Here is a 14,763-nt window from a genome sequence, read left to right as displayed (position 1 = left end):
AAGGACAGAAGAGAAGCAGATGATTTTGCTGAAAATATGATCATTAACATGGATGAAATTCTAGTGTACTTTGATCGCATTTCTGGATGAACTGATGATAAGATGGGGGTCAAAAATTAGCAAGACTGGTGCAGATCTGACAAAATCTGACTTTAGTCCTTGCAGTTTCTGCTTTAGGTGACGTGATGCCTCTAACATTTCTTCATGGTATGAGAAAGCTAAACAAAATATTTACGCACTGAAAGAATGCATCATACATGTGCTAGAGAAGGGTTGTGTTGATAGATGCTGCTGCAATTGATTAAAGATTTTATCTCAAGTAAACAGTTTATATTTTTTTAATAAAATTTCAGTTGGAGTGCATTTTATGACATGTAATTTTTGAATGATTTAACAGGTGTCCCACTACTTATGACTAACAAAAAATGATGTGTCCCAGAACATACAGTGCACAAAAAAATTACTTTTAAAATTAATTTATGGTGTCCCAATGAATATGGTGTCCAAACATATATGGTAAATACAGACCTGCCAATCCTGACGAATCCGTCTCAGTAAGGCAGTTGATTTTTTTCCGTAAGTTTGACCAGTTTTCAGTAAGGTGTAAGAAAATATAAACTGTTATTGTAAAGCTGGAAAATGTAATTAAATGTTCGATATTCGGAACGAGCAGCGACAGTAAACATTATGTTCAACTGAAAAGTTTATAAAGTATGCATATACTTTATTTACTACTAGTACAGTGCACAAATTTTAGTTCCAAACCCTATGCAGTTCAATGGCTTGTTGCTATCTCTCAACTTGATGTAATTCCTGTAAATTCTTTTTCCATTTCACATGACAACGGCAATCATATTTCCCACCATGAGTCATACTCAAATTGGCATATGATGTCCAATAAACATAATTGTGTCTCTTCCAGCTTTTATTCACAGGAATCTGAATATTCCTTTTTATTTTTCCTGTGTTGATTATTAACACTTCAAGAGGCTTTTTTTCCCTTTTGTCTTAAAGATGCTACACTTGCTGGATGGCATTTTTTTTAAAAAATATATATGATCAACAGTTTTATCATGCAGACGCTTTGCATGAACAAATAGGTACAGATTAAAGTGTCTGATGTGCTGCTGTAAAGTTAGTCTGGTTCCCTGACCAATTTCACTAATTCTAATATGAAACCCAGATCCAAATCAAACACGGATGAACAAAATTTAAATGTTTTTTGGCAATGATCATTTTTTCGTAGTTTTTGCTTGTATGCCGTATGTCCGTATTTTAAGGGTAATTTTCATAAGACTTATGGCAAAATCATAAGAGTTGGCAGGTCTGTAAATACAGTGAATTTTGATTAATCTAGATGTAACAAGAGACAGATAATACAAAAGTCACTGACACACAAATTAGTTCATAGTGACCTATTTTTGATATGGCGGAGTTACTCTCCATGAACTGATAAGTGTAGATCAAACAGGGTCCAAGATAATGATGATGTAATAAAAAGATAGCTGAAAATACTAAAGTTTGAAAATGAGCTCCCAGTGACCTACAATTCATTTGTTGAGTTAATTGTCTTAAGATGCACCTGCATACCAATTTACATGTGTAGATAAAATATAGTCCATGATATTAAGGGTGTAACAAATAAACAGCTGAAAATATACAAATCATACAAGCTGAAAATTAGGCTGCTCTTGGTATGGTTAAGTTACTTTCAGATTCATCCATATACCCGTTTTCAAGTGTAGGTTAAATTGAGTTCAAGATATTTAGGGCATACTGAACAAACAAATGAACCAACATCTGAAGGAATACATGATGGGATGGGTATGCAATGAACTGGCAAAATCATGATGAGATAAAAGAACGATATAAAATAAAGAAGAAAAAAAAGAAAAAATGTATCTTTATATGTGACAGCAAGGACAAAATACTATGGCCATCACTTGAAGAACCAGCACGCACCATACTACAGCAAGGGCAGAAAAGGTCCACAGACAAGTTTTACAATGAATGTGAGAGGCCAAAGTCAAAGGGTGGGGGGGACAATGTACATGCATTACGGAATAAACCTACCTGATGATTTGTCATCCATAACTTTGTTGAAAGTCTCTATGGAAGGAATCACAAAGGCAACCTCAGAAGATACATCTGCCCAGTAGAGCACCTGCTGACGTCCATCATAAATACTACCTCCTGTCCCTGTCTGGTATTCATCCTCTACATAAGCCATTTAAACATTATGAAAACCAAATTCAAATTAGTATTTTCTTGTGAAGAAAGCTCACCTTATCATCAATACATACATGCAGATCTAATGTAACATAATGTGCCTGCAGATTAGGGTCTAAGCTATTCACATGAAATCCAAACTAGAATGAATATCTAGACTTGCTATGCCACTGCATTATGTCCCAGCTAAACTGGGTATATGCTCTATGTAATGTCTAATAGTAATGAACCATATACATTAACCTACTGAGTGGAAGAGCAATTCTTAGTACCAGCTATGCCTTCTGTTCATTCTGTATATGTTTGAAAACTTGAGTTTCTCCAATTTTGAAAAAGAAATCAAAGTATCCATGACACTGATGTAAAAAAAAAAAAAAAAAAAGTGTTGGAAGAGAATTGTGGCAAGAGTATAAAAGATGGGATATGATTAATGTTTATTATTGATAAAAATATTGTACTAAATAATGCTCTAAAGTCAAATGTAAAACTAATTCTGCACTAGAGGAGAAATACACAGCAGATACCAAAAAATAAAACAAATAATTACAATATTATAAAAATATAAAAATAAGTCTAACAGAACTTTACCAAGTTTACCCAAACCTAAAAACGGCAATAAGAGATAAGCCTTTATAGATATTTGCACTGTAAGTGTCTGTACTTGAAAACAACCCCACTTGCAACAATTGACTCTGGAGGGCCTTAAACAGATGAACTATGTGGATACAGACGCATGTGTGTACCCAACCCAACAATAATGGGACATAATTCTATAAAAGAAATGATGAGAAATGCTGACAATTAAATTTAAACAAGAGTTTGATCAAAAAGTTGTGCAAGATATTTACTTGAAATCCATTGAGTACTAGTACTGCATAGGTGCATAGTCTCAAGTTTTAAAAAAATAGACTTCCACTCCACCAATTAATGATATCTAACATTCATAAGTTAAATTCTGCTGTGGAAACCAGTCTAATGTGAACGTAAATCATGGATTATAAGTTAGCTATAACAGTATGTAGGAAGCTGGAAATGGAACTTATCTGAGATATCACTAATAGAAAGCATATATAAAATGTAGTTCAAATCATATAATACTTGGCCAAGTTATGCTGCAAGACAAAAGTTCAGGAGGATGAACAATCAGGGGCCATAACTCCTTCATATTAGGATGCAGGAAGCTGGAAATAGAACTTATCTGGGGTCTCAATAATATAAAGCACATATCAAATTTACTTGGAATCAAACAATCATTTGTAAAGTTATGCTACAAAATAAAAGTTTAGGATAATGGGCAATCAGGGGACATAACTCCTCAAAAGGATGAAAACAAATACAGGAAATCAATTTCTTCAACGTTCCATCATTAACAAGAAAAATGCTCAGGTAACACATTTGCTCAAGCAACTGAAATAACCTTAAGGTAAACCTTAATGGCAGGGTTGTGGTATATATGGGGCATTAACTGTTGGTATTGGTATTGTTGGGATCACAACAGTTTCCAAGTTAAAACTGAGGGGCTAAGTCTGAACTTGTCCTGTAATTTTGTCTCATTTTAGACACTGTGTGCTAAGGGGTAAGGATGTAATTGTTTTCAAAGTTAAAACACAATAGCTAAGTCTTTGAGTTGCGAAGGAACCCTGGGTAAATGTCAATTGCATGAATAAATTTGTTTTCTTTAAATCTAGGAAGTATATATGTATGTGTAATTTGTTATGAATTGTGACTGTATGGTACTTCATTCTTCCAACACCATTTAATACAGTAACACCCGACACTCTATTTGTAAAAACCCTTATTGTAATAAACTTTAAAAAAGTGTATGATAGACTTTTAAATGCATACTGTACACAATTATTCAAGTTGTAAAATGAAAAAAAATAATGCAGCAAATAAATGGAAAATCCGCAACCATCTGGATTTTTGTTCTCAACTATAATACATAGATTTAAGTTTATGAAAGTAATAATGTAAAAAAAGATCCATTATCAAGCAAATGGGTGCATCTCAATTTGTTGTGTTCTATTTTTGTAATTTCCCACCAGTAGACTGGTTCTCTGGCTGTAAAATATATAGTGGTCACATACAATGAAATCTTTTTTTGTGCCTTTTTCTCAGACACAAAGTCTGTTTTCTTCTTTCATATCATCAGTTCTAAAAGTAATCAACCATGATAAAACAATTTTCTAACTTAATAGTTACAATACAAGTTAGTTTTATGTCAGTGAAACATATGCCTCAAATTCAAAACAAAGTTAGAAAATTTAGAAAAATCTGAACTATCTGCTATAATGGCATGAAAATCTAATCGTTTATAGGTAGTGAACTAAATATGGTAAATTCCTTCCTTCCCTTTTTATTTACCATTCTATTTATTTATCTGTACATTTATTTATTTATTTATTCATTCAGTTCCTTTGTTATATGTTATTAAATTAATTATGTATCTCTAAACAACTACTCCTCAACTCAAATTTCACTAGTCTGGTTCTGGATACTTCTCTGGTGGATGCAGCCTTAATGTCAGTGTGAACTATACCAACTCCATTGTATTAGCTGGTAGGATGCAGCCTTAGTGACAGTGTGAACTATACCAACTCCATTGTATTAGCTGGTAGGATGCAGCCTTAATGTCAGTGTGAACTATACCAACTCCATTGTATTTGCTGGTAGGATGCAGCCTTAATAACAGTGTGAACTATACCAACTCCATTGTATTAGCTGGTAGGATGCAGCCTTAATGTCAGTGTGAACTATACCAACTCCATTGTATTAGCTGGTAGGATGCAGCCTTAATGTCAGTGTGAACTATACCAACTCCATTGTATTAGCTAACAATAAATTAGATAATAACATGAATTAGGTACTTACAACTTCAAACTGACACAGACACAGAAAAACATTTACTATACATACTTGCTTATAAGCTGAGTCCAAATGCAAACTAAGTACACCCTGATCTGCCATCATACAATGCACCATATGATCATTTGTTCAACTGATTACACCTAACAAACTGCATTAAGCCTGATCTGTCGGCACATTGTGATGGCAGCTGTAGGTCTTTGTAGTTTGCATCCAGACTTGACTTACAGGCAAGTATATATTGTAATTATAAATATTACAGTGACATCACATCACAGGCAGAAGGACTGTCAGGAACAAAATTTTCAAAGCAATAAAATTGATGCAAATTTAGTGAAACAATCTAATTTTCAAGCACTGTATTTATGTAGTTGTGTGTGTGTGTGTATGTATGTATGTATATATATATATATATATATATATATATATATATATATATATATATATATATATATATATATATATATATATATATATATATATAATTTGCATATTACCAAAAGCAAAATGCAAAAATGCCACAACACACTAGATATTTCAAACAGGTGAAAGTTGAGTGGGTCAGGTGCAATCTATAATAATTTACAATAATCAATAAATCGCCATAGTGATATACCATTATCAGATCTGGCCAGATGAAAACATCAGCAAGATTTGTGATAAATTGTATAAATTTGAGATAACGGCCTTGGTTATCATAAATCCATTTTCAACTACTGCAATGTTAAGTACTAATACAGTGTCACATGTTTGCAGTAATCAGTGGTGTGTCAAATATAAAGAGCCACAGTCTACAGACGAATTTCTGTGTAAAAAGGATATATTTTTTAACACATTACATTTCTCAGAAAATACTAACCTGATCACATTAATATTAGGAAATAACCTCTGCTACCTCCAAATTCAGTTCTCCCTAAATGACAAAACAAATGTCATTCCATTCACATCATAAAGGTGAAGGCCAGAAAGTCACAGATTAACTCCCATTCCTACTGCTAGAAGACCACCCCATCCAAGTTGTTTACTGAATTAAGCTTGAGTAAAACATATAACAGGATGATCATATTTAGAGGGAAGGGTGGAAGGTATTGACAGCAAGGTCACATTACCAATAAAAGAATATATCAAGGATGAAACACTTGAGCATCCAACCTCTACCCATGTTACTCTGCAGGAGCATGATGACTACTCTACTGAAGGTAGTACAACAAAAGATGATATGGGAAGCTGCATCTGACTAATGTCAAAGTGGTTGATGTCATGTTGTCATGAATGGGGCAAGTTTACTGTCTGGGCAGCTACCAGTGGCCCAATGGGACTCAGCTCTTTCCTTTGCAAGACCATCTCCATAAATACAAGTTGGAAAACACAGACCCAGTGTGCCAGCCAAGTAACTCCATGGTGTCTTGAATTGATATATCATCTCTGAAAGCCAGACTTATGGAAATCATTTGTATTTTGTGAGCCAAAATCACAAGTCACATGAGATTCTGTGAGTTCAGACTATGCCAATCGAACAACCTACTGTCGCCAAGCAACCAGTGCTTGTGGTCTTTGTCCTATTTTCCAGCTCAAGCATTAGGAACAGCTATTATCACCCACAGTGTATGTTCTCTGTATGCCATAGATAAAATCTGAGAGCTTGTATGAGGTCCTACAGCTTCACCTCTCTTAATGGGTCAATTGTGAAGCGAGGCGAATAGTTCTTTTAGATATAGATGATCTAAGAGATGAAACCAGGTTGTGTTATTAGTATGAATGAGTTGTTGGAATGGAACTGGTTGTAATTCAGATCCAAAGACAGTGTATGCATTTCACTCACCTAGTTAGTTTCATCAGAAATCTTGTCGGATGACAGTTTGAAGGTTGGGTGAACAAGCAGGACCTTGATAGGTTGAAACTGGCCAACAGGTCAGAAAGATATTCACTGCAAACAATATCATCCCTTCCAAGAAATCTAAACATGTCTGCAATAATTGATTTTGGTTTTGTGGAGTTTAATGCCAATTTTCATCACATGCCAGTCAGTATATTTAGTGCAGAAAAAAACCCAGGAACAACCACTGACCGATGATAAGGTACTGAGAAGCTTACTCGTGTCGGTTGTGCCGAGACCCAAGCTTGCTCAGTCAGAAGTGAAATGTGCAAATGATCTGGCATGTACCTTAAAATACTTGGGGCCCCTGAAATCAAGTAATGTCTTTTGATTGTGATAGGGGCTAGCTTTTTGTCATAAAGGTAAAAAAGAAAGAAGTTAGCCAATTGGGAGATGGTGACTATGAGTGAGGCTAATTTGACACCAGTCTGTGAAAACATGCCACCTTTCCTCATTAAAAGTGCAGGGTCATCTAGCTGTTGAGATCCCCACCATGACCGAAGTTTGTTACTCCTTTTTATGTAAGGCATCTCTGACAGGAGCCAGGCAAGAATGAGGACTTTCTCTGGACAAGGATGGATCACTGATAACCACAGCTGTTAGATTAAGCAGCAGATCCAACCTGTCCCATGGGAGAGAGGCAATCAGATCTATTTGCAAAACCATGCCCCTCGTTTTCTGGATAAGTTTTGATATTAGAATGGGTTTCTTTTGGTGGGGGAGGCCATATCACCTCTCAGCAGACTGAAAGGGCGTCAGTGATCCATGTCTCTGGGTTGGGGAATGGAGAGATGAAATTGAGCAGTTGGTTGTGCCACCTCAATGCAAATAGTCTAACAACCATCAAGCTGATAAAGCATAAACTCAAGGAAAGACAGACGGATGTGGAGATCACTCCTTACGAAGCAGCTGGCCTCTTCTTGAAAAAGAATCAGACAGGATACTGAACCTGACTGGGATCTATATGTATATTATTGGGCACACCAAGGGACGTAATCGGAAGCCATAACACAGATTTATGGTCCACCCTTGTTTCAAATGGAAGTTACCATGACTGAATTGTGGACATTATAAGAACTGCCTTCCCTTGGATGCACTCCATCCAAGCAGGGAAGCATGAAGAATGGCCATAATTTCCAAGAGACTGATATGAAGAGCTTTCTCTTGTACCATCCACTTGACAATGACTGTTGCAAAGTCTGGCAGCATGCATGTCCACTCCAACCTAGGAAACTAGTGCCTGCACAGACTGAAACTTCCAGCTGTGGTGGAGGCATCTTTCAAAACTATTCCATCTGCTAGACCCTCCTTCTCTTTCCACTGATTCTGAAAGGGTCTGGTGATCTAAATGAGCCACAGCAATTGATTCACTGAAAGCAATGCCCATGAATAATTGGGGTCCTAGATCTTATTCATGAGACACATTGGAAATATCTGCAATCTTTGCTGATGGCTGCAAAAATCCTGAAGGATGGATGTTCATCATATTCATCAACATCCAATAAGATCTTTACATTGACCTTATATGTGGTATTGACACTGACCTTATATGTGGTACTGACACTGACCTTATATGTGGTACTGACACTGACCTTATATGTGGTATTGATATTAACCTTATATGTGGTGCTGGCATTGATCTTATAGGTGGTATTGACTGTTTAAAGAGGAATGCATTCAGACAGAGGCAAAATTCTGTAGATCTCTTCACTTGCTGCCTTGAAATTGACTGCCATCCTTCAAATGTTCAAACAAGTCCATGTCGTCCTATTCACTGACGGGGGAGTTGTCTTCCTCCTGTATGCCTTGAATCACATTTCATATCATAGTAATGATGCTGTGTTATGTTGGTCCTGCTTGCCATATATGTTAGTGAGCTCCCAGTGTTCATGGCCAGCATGGAGCATGGTCTGGTTGTGGGATGTTGGTGTGAGGTAGTCAGTCGGACTGGGCATGGATGGATGGGCAGCACCAATTGTGATGCTGGTATGCAATGTGTCAGCCAGGGCAGTTAGCTGGGTTTGGCCAACAACTGTTGATATTAGAAGTGTCAGTGACATTTGGTTTTCCAGTTCAAAATGATAGCCAAGCCTGCCAAAATTATACAATGATTGGACAGATGATGGTCAGCAGCAGGGATGGTGTACAGCATACGATATATGACTTAAAGGACCAGCCTGCCAGCAAAGTTGGATTTTACATATCCAGTTTCAATGTTACTAAAGTCGATGTACTAGCAGTGTTCTGGCCTTGTGGGATTATTCTCAGCTGGTTGCCAAAATAGAGTAAAACTGGTCCCAGTTCCTGCAAATATGTCTTTCAACAACCTTGAAGACAGAACTTGTTGTATTATGCAAAGCATCCATGATTCCAACAGAGCTTGTGTATGCCATTCTGAGTATCTTTGGCATCTTAAGATTACCCATGAAACTTTACAATTCCAAATTCTGATGGAAACTTAACAGTTCATGTTATGAAGATTTTAATATGCCTTTTTCTCAGAACTTCAACTGCCTAAATGTTTTCTGCCCACAATGCACACATGCTGCATAGGTGTGACAATGAACATTTCATGCATAGTACATCTCATGATTATCCTCAGCAACTCTGAAGCAGCTGCATTTTCTTGCACTTGCTAGACACCTCTGAAATGATAGAGATGAAAAACAAGTGCATGCAAAGAAATATACAAACTATTTAATCACATCAACTTGCATTACTTAGACAACCTAATAAAGGTGCATAATAAACTGAAGTTTAACTGTGCATCCAAATACGATGGTGCTAACTACATGAGAGTTACCCATCAATATGACAAGGAGAGAGCAGATGAGTAATAAATATATAATTTTAACAATTTTCACTGGAAAAGATGCAAATTTTATATACATCAGATCAACCTTTTGACATTAAACAAATATGCTAGATGGTTTAAAAATGTGATAAATTTTCAATTTGTTCAAGAGGTCTCTTTCATAGTTTGAGTGAAGTTTAAGTGTTAAACACATTTAAGACACAGGTGACCACCTCGTGGAGGCAAAGGGAGTTAATCCGTAAGAGTTAATTCTCTTTGCCAACTTGAAATATAGACTGCAAGATGTTTTTCCTTTTTTATGAAGGGCTGGATTGGGAAGTGGCAGAGGTTATTTCCTAATGTAATGCTGAAAACATGTCCTTGACATTCACCCAGGCACATTTCTTCTGTGCACTTTGTACAGAATGACTAATTGCCAATACAGCACACAATGTTAATAGTATAATCACCATCATACTGTGAAAAAAACAGCAGTATCGAAATACCACATTAGGTTCACTATAACATAATTTGTATTCAACAAACCATCCATTTCCTCCTGTTCCAGTATCTTCCAACTGGTACTGATGTGTCCAGTCCACCCAGCATGCCTCTTTACATCCACTGGCCAGCCCAGGGAGTGCAAGAATTCAATAAACTGATGCTGGACATTGCCTCTTGATGACTGAAAATAGGAAAAGGATGTCAACACAGTACAGTGTACAATGGCAATCTGTAAAATTCAAGTCATACATTTTTTAACTGTGAGTCGGGATGACCAACTTTTCTTGTGGGGGTGTAGTATTTCTTTGGCTGGGTTCATCTGTGAAAATCCATCACTGTACTGAGGCAGAAAATAAAACTTTTACAAAGAAAGCTGACAATAAATAACATCAATAGTAAATAATAAACAACGATGTCTCAAGTTCCAAACCTTTGCCTCTCTGGCAGTTTATGAGGTTAGTGAACAATAGAATTGATGTTGCAACTGATAAAATGACTGCAGACATGGTCAAAAAGTTATAAAAAGAGGCAAACTAAAAAGTGACTTTTGCTGACTTTAACAACAAGTTAAATTTGTACATTAATGTACAACTGTTGTTACTATCATCCAATGGGAACAAGAAGTTGCCACCAATATGGACAGTATACCTTGCCACCTCCCACCAAAACGTTGAAGGACTGAGATCTGGGTGTGGTACTGAGTCAATCAAAGACAAGAAGTCAGTAAAAAATGTAGTCAAAATCATTCATGAGATTGACATCATTTAAAAACTTATTAAATATGAAACTCTGGAACTGCTATTATTGAAAATTTAAAAAAACAACTGTGAATACCTGTTTCCACAAGCCAATACAAGGTTCAATTATGGTCCAGAACTTTGTAAAATATGAACTAAGTCTGTTGATCATCAAACTTATTCAATACCTAGTTTGAGATTAAGCTTTTTAGTAAAATTGACTGATATCAAACAAAAGCTCTGAATACCAAAGTATTCTAAATAAACTGGGATGCATGTCTATCCTAAGTTGGTCAAATGCCATAACTCTGTAAAATCTAGGTAAAATCTGGTTATCATCAAAGTTGTCCAAGATCTTGCTGAGGAGAAGTTGATAAGCAAATGTGGCTGAAACCAAACAAAACAAAGTTTGAATGCTTAGTATGGTATACAGATGCTACCATGTTGCACAACTGTAAAATATTATCAAATCTGATCAATGAAGTCATTTGAAACATTCAAATGATGAAGCTATCCAGTCAAGTTACAAATTCCCAAGATCCACTTACCTAAATCCAAGATGATTTGACTCAAATGGAAACACAGCTCTATAAGAAGTCCAAATCTAATATTCAAGGATCTGAGACCTTGAAGCTTCATAGCCAATATGGTTGAAATCAAACAAAAGATATGAGATGCCTCTCTAGCATCAATTCAGTTCCATAACACTAAAAAATATCACCCACATCTGGTCATCTTCGAACTTGCTAACTCTTGTTAAACTGAATGTGCACTGTGAATCTGTCTTAAATCAAGCAAAAGGTGTGAATGTTAAAGTGTTCACAAACTATTAGGATGCATAGTCTAACTTGATAAAGGGCAATAACTCATTGGAATACAAGCCAATTTGCTCACCACTGAATTCATCCAGGTTCTTGCTGAGATGAAATTTCAATGTAAATTTTGTTTAATCAAATGAAAACTATGGCTACAACAAAGTTCACATGGCTTGGCATTAGCAGCACAAATACTATGAAGGTAATGTTAAAAAATTGTTGCAAGTGTTCAACATCTAACTCATCTGAGCTCCAAACTGAGATGATGCTTTACAGCAATTTCTTTTTAAAATCAAATAACAAATGTGGAAGCTTCGATATTCACAATGTTGTGCATTAGTAATGCCTACCACAGGATAATCATGGGCCATAACACTAAGAATTATGTGCAAACTCTTGTTGAAGTTTCATACCAAATATATTTTAAATCTAAAAATACAATGTGGATGCTAGAGTACACACAAGGCAATACATTAGCAATGTCTAGCCTGCGCTACTAAGTTCATGGGTCATAAGTCTGGGAAATATGTGCAAAGTGTGCTCATCATAAAATTTACAAGAACCCTTGTTCAAATAAAGCTTCAAATGCAATTTTGTTGAATGTACTAATAAATGCAGAAGCTAGAGTGGACACAAGCTTCTGCATTACCAATACATATGCTTAAATAATCAAGGGAAATAAAGAAATATGCTCATCATAAAACTCATCTGAGATGTTTCTGACATGAACCCTCACAGGAAATCTTATTCAACTTAATAACAAATGTGCATGCTTCTGTATTCATATGGCAGATGGATGGAAACAAAAGACACATGGGGTCCATTTTTATGCCCACTTTCCTTAACAACAGGGGACAACAAGTTCAGCCTCTTACGACATTGAAGACAATCTCCTGTTGAGACTTCTGTCCTGACTTGACATAAAAGACATGGACTGTGTCACAATCTCTACTGGGCACCATATCCAGCATCTCTAGGTCAGAGAACAGTCCTGAATTTGAGGTGTCCAGCATAACCAGAGGTGGTGGGACACTACTGCTTGTGGGCTACAAATATAAAGCAGGAAAAACATAAGTTCAAGTTGTAATTTCATTCATATGTTATACCTCTACATGTACACTGACTTAAATAAAATATTTTTTTCTAGATAAATAGACCAAAATTATACTCAGATTATGGACCCATTCCATGCATGAAAAGAAGCAAAACAAAATTTTTTGAGACCTGATTAAAAAATTTATGACAAAACTTGGTGACAGTCAAATGCAACTATATATGACTTGCTGCAAAATGTATAATGTGATGTAAACAAGAAAAAAAAATGCAAGCTGTGACATTTGATTTTACCTGCAGGTCAAGTAGGTCTGGTTTTTTAAGTTGTTCAACAATTATATATTGCAAGAATTATTCCAGTGAAAACCACATGTCAATTTTGACACAAGTGATAACAAGAGTTTTTTAGATGGCCACTCTGTGTTGCAGGTCAAATCAGCATCATTTTCATTCTGGACCTGTTACATGTTATTACAGTGTTCGAGTGAAAAGCCCATGCTGATACAAACAGGCATTCAAGAGATAGACCCAGATGAAGAATTTTTTTTTAAATGGCCACCAAGGCAATTGTTTGCAAGGTAAGATGACCACCATTTTAATATTGGACCAATTACCTATATAAATGGTGGGGCCCCGAGTGGCCGAGTGGTCTAAAGCGCTCACCGTTCCGGATCACTGCCATCTCACCTCTGTCTGCGTATGTTCGAGTCCAAGGCTCGGCTAGTGTGGGTACGTGGGAAAGCCTGCCAGTAGCTTCTCGTGGGTCGGTGGTTCTTTCCTGGGTTTTCCAGGGTTCTTCCTCCACCAGTTATACTGGCCGCCATATATGGCCTATCTTGTGCTGAAAAATGGCGTTAAACCCTAGAACAACAACAACAACCTATATAAATGTTTTTAATGAATGGACAGGGGGAGAAGCAGTGGTAAGATTTTCAAGACATCCACCATGTTAGAATATTGGATGTTTAAGGGACACTTTTTTCGTACAGGACCAATTGGATCTCTGGATAAAACTATAACATAGCTTTCCTCCAAGACATTTTGGTGATATAGGAACAACTACTAACTGATGATGGATGGATGATGCAAACAGGTCCACTGCATAAGCTCTACTGTTTAGGTGCCTATGCTAAAGAGGATAGGATAATTCTGCACTCTGTGACCACATATTTACATGCTCATAAAGCAGCTGACCCAGCTATTTTCTTACATTTTAGAATGTCAATTATTTACTGCTTTCAGTATTATAGTAAAACCTGTTGTGAGAGACCGCCCCTCTTGCCAACAAAAAGTGGTCTCTCAGTGACAAGTGTTCTCTCATAGCAGGTTTGTACAAAAAAGACCAGTTTCCAAGATCCAGTTTCAGAACAATTTAAAGAAAAATAACCACAATCACTGAAAATATATTCTATTCTTTATTAATAGTTCTTGTTAAAATATTGTATACATTGATCTAAAAACAAAATTATCTAGCAATAAAGATATACTTCTATCATTAAACATGAAATCACATTTACATTTGAAGATCACATATTTTAGCATATGAAATCATTTTCCTTTAGGCTATAGCAACTTGAATTTGTTTTACTGATGTTTAAACCACTTTTTTGTGACTGGTCTACTCTTTTTCACTTCTTTCAGTTACAATAATTATTTTCTCCAGCCTTAAAATTTGTCTCTTTTTAGTTGATGGTTCGTCCATTGTTATTAAGGTTCTAGGTGTTATAATTATTAGTGCTCAGTTGTAATATGGAACATAAAGACAGTTTTGACTGGGCTTTGGGAAAATATGAATAATCTATACATGTGCATTGCATATCTAACAATTAATGAGATAAAAAGAAACATTTATCTCATCCAGAAACAGAACCATTTACTCAGAGACGAAAG

General features: G+C 36.0%; 1 protein-coding gene across 6 annotated transcripts in view; it reads right to left on the bottom strand.

Annotated features, from left to right (window-relative positions):
* The window catches only part of LOC149774975 (ral GTPase-activating protein subunit beta-like), a 141,554-nt gene that overhangs the window by 19,088 nt on the left and 107,703 nt on the right, over positions 1-14,763 (bottom strand). For all 6 annotated transcript variants that reach the window (XM_089944594.1, XM_089944590.1, XM_089944592.1 and 3 more), the window contains 3 exons: positions 12,696-12,866; positions 10,311-10,449; positions 2,074-2,217 (listed from right to left, as the gene is read on the bottom strand). In XM_089944594.1, coding sequence (XP_089800720.1) covers positions 2,074-2,217; positions 10,311-10,449; positions 12,696-12,866 — 454 coding nt within the window. The remainder of the gene's footprint in view (positions 1-2,073; positions 2,218-10,310; positions 10,450-12,695; positions 12,867-14,763) is intronic.

The sequence above is a fragment of the Sinohyriopsis cumingii genome, unplaced genomic scaffold (genome assembly GCF_028554795.1).
Source record: "Sinohyriopsis cumingii isolate HCF-2022 unplaced genomic scaffold, ASM2855479v2 utg000059l, whole genome shotgun sequence".
In the NCBI taxonomy this organism is placed as follows: domain Eukaryota; kingdom Metazoa; phylum Mollusca; class Bivalvia; order Unionida; family Unionidae; genus Sinohyriopsis; species Sinohyriopsis cumingii.
This window is presented reverse-complemented; position numbering and strand designations above follow the sequence as displayed.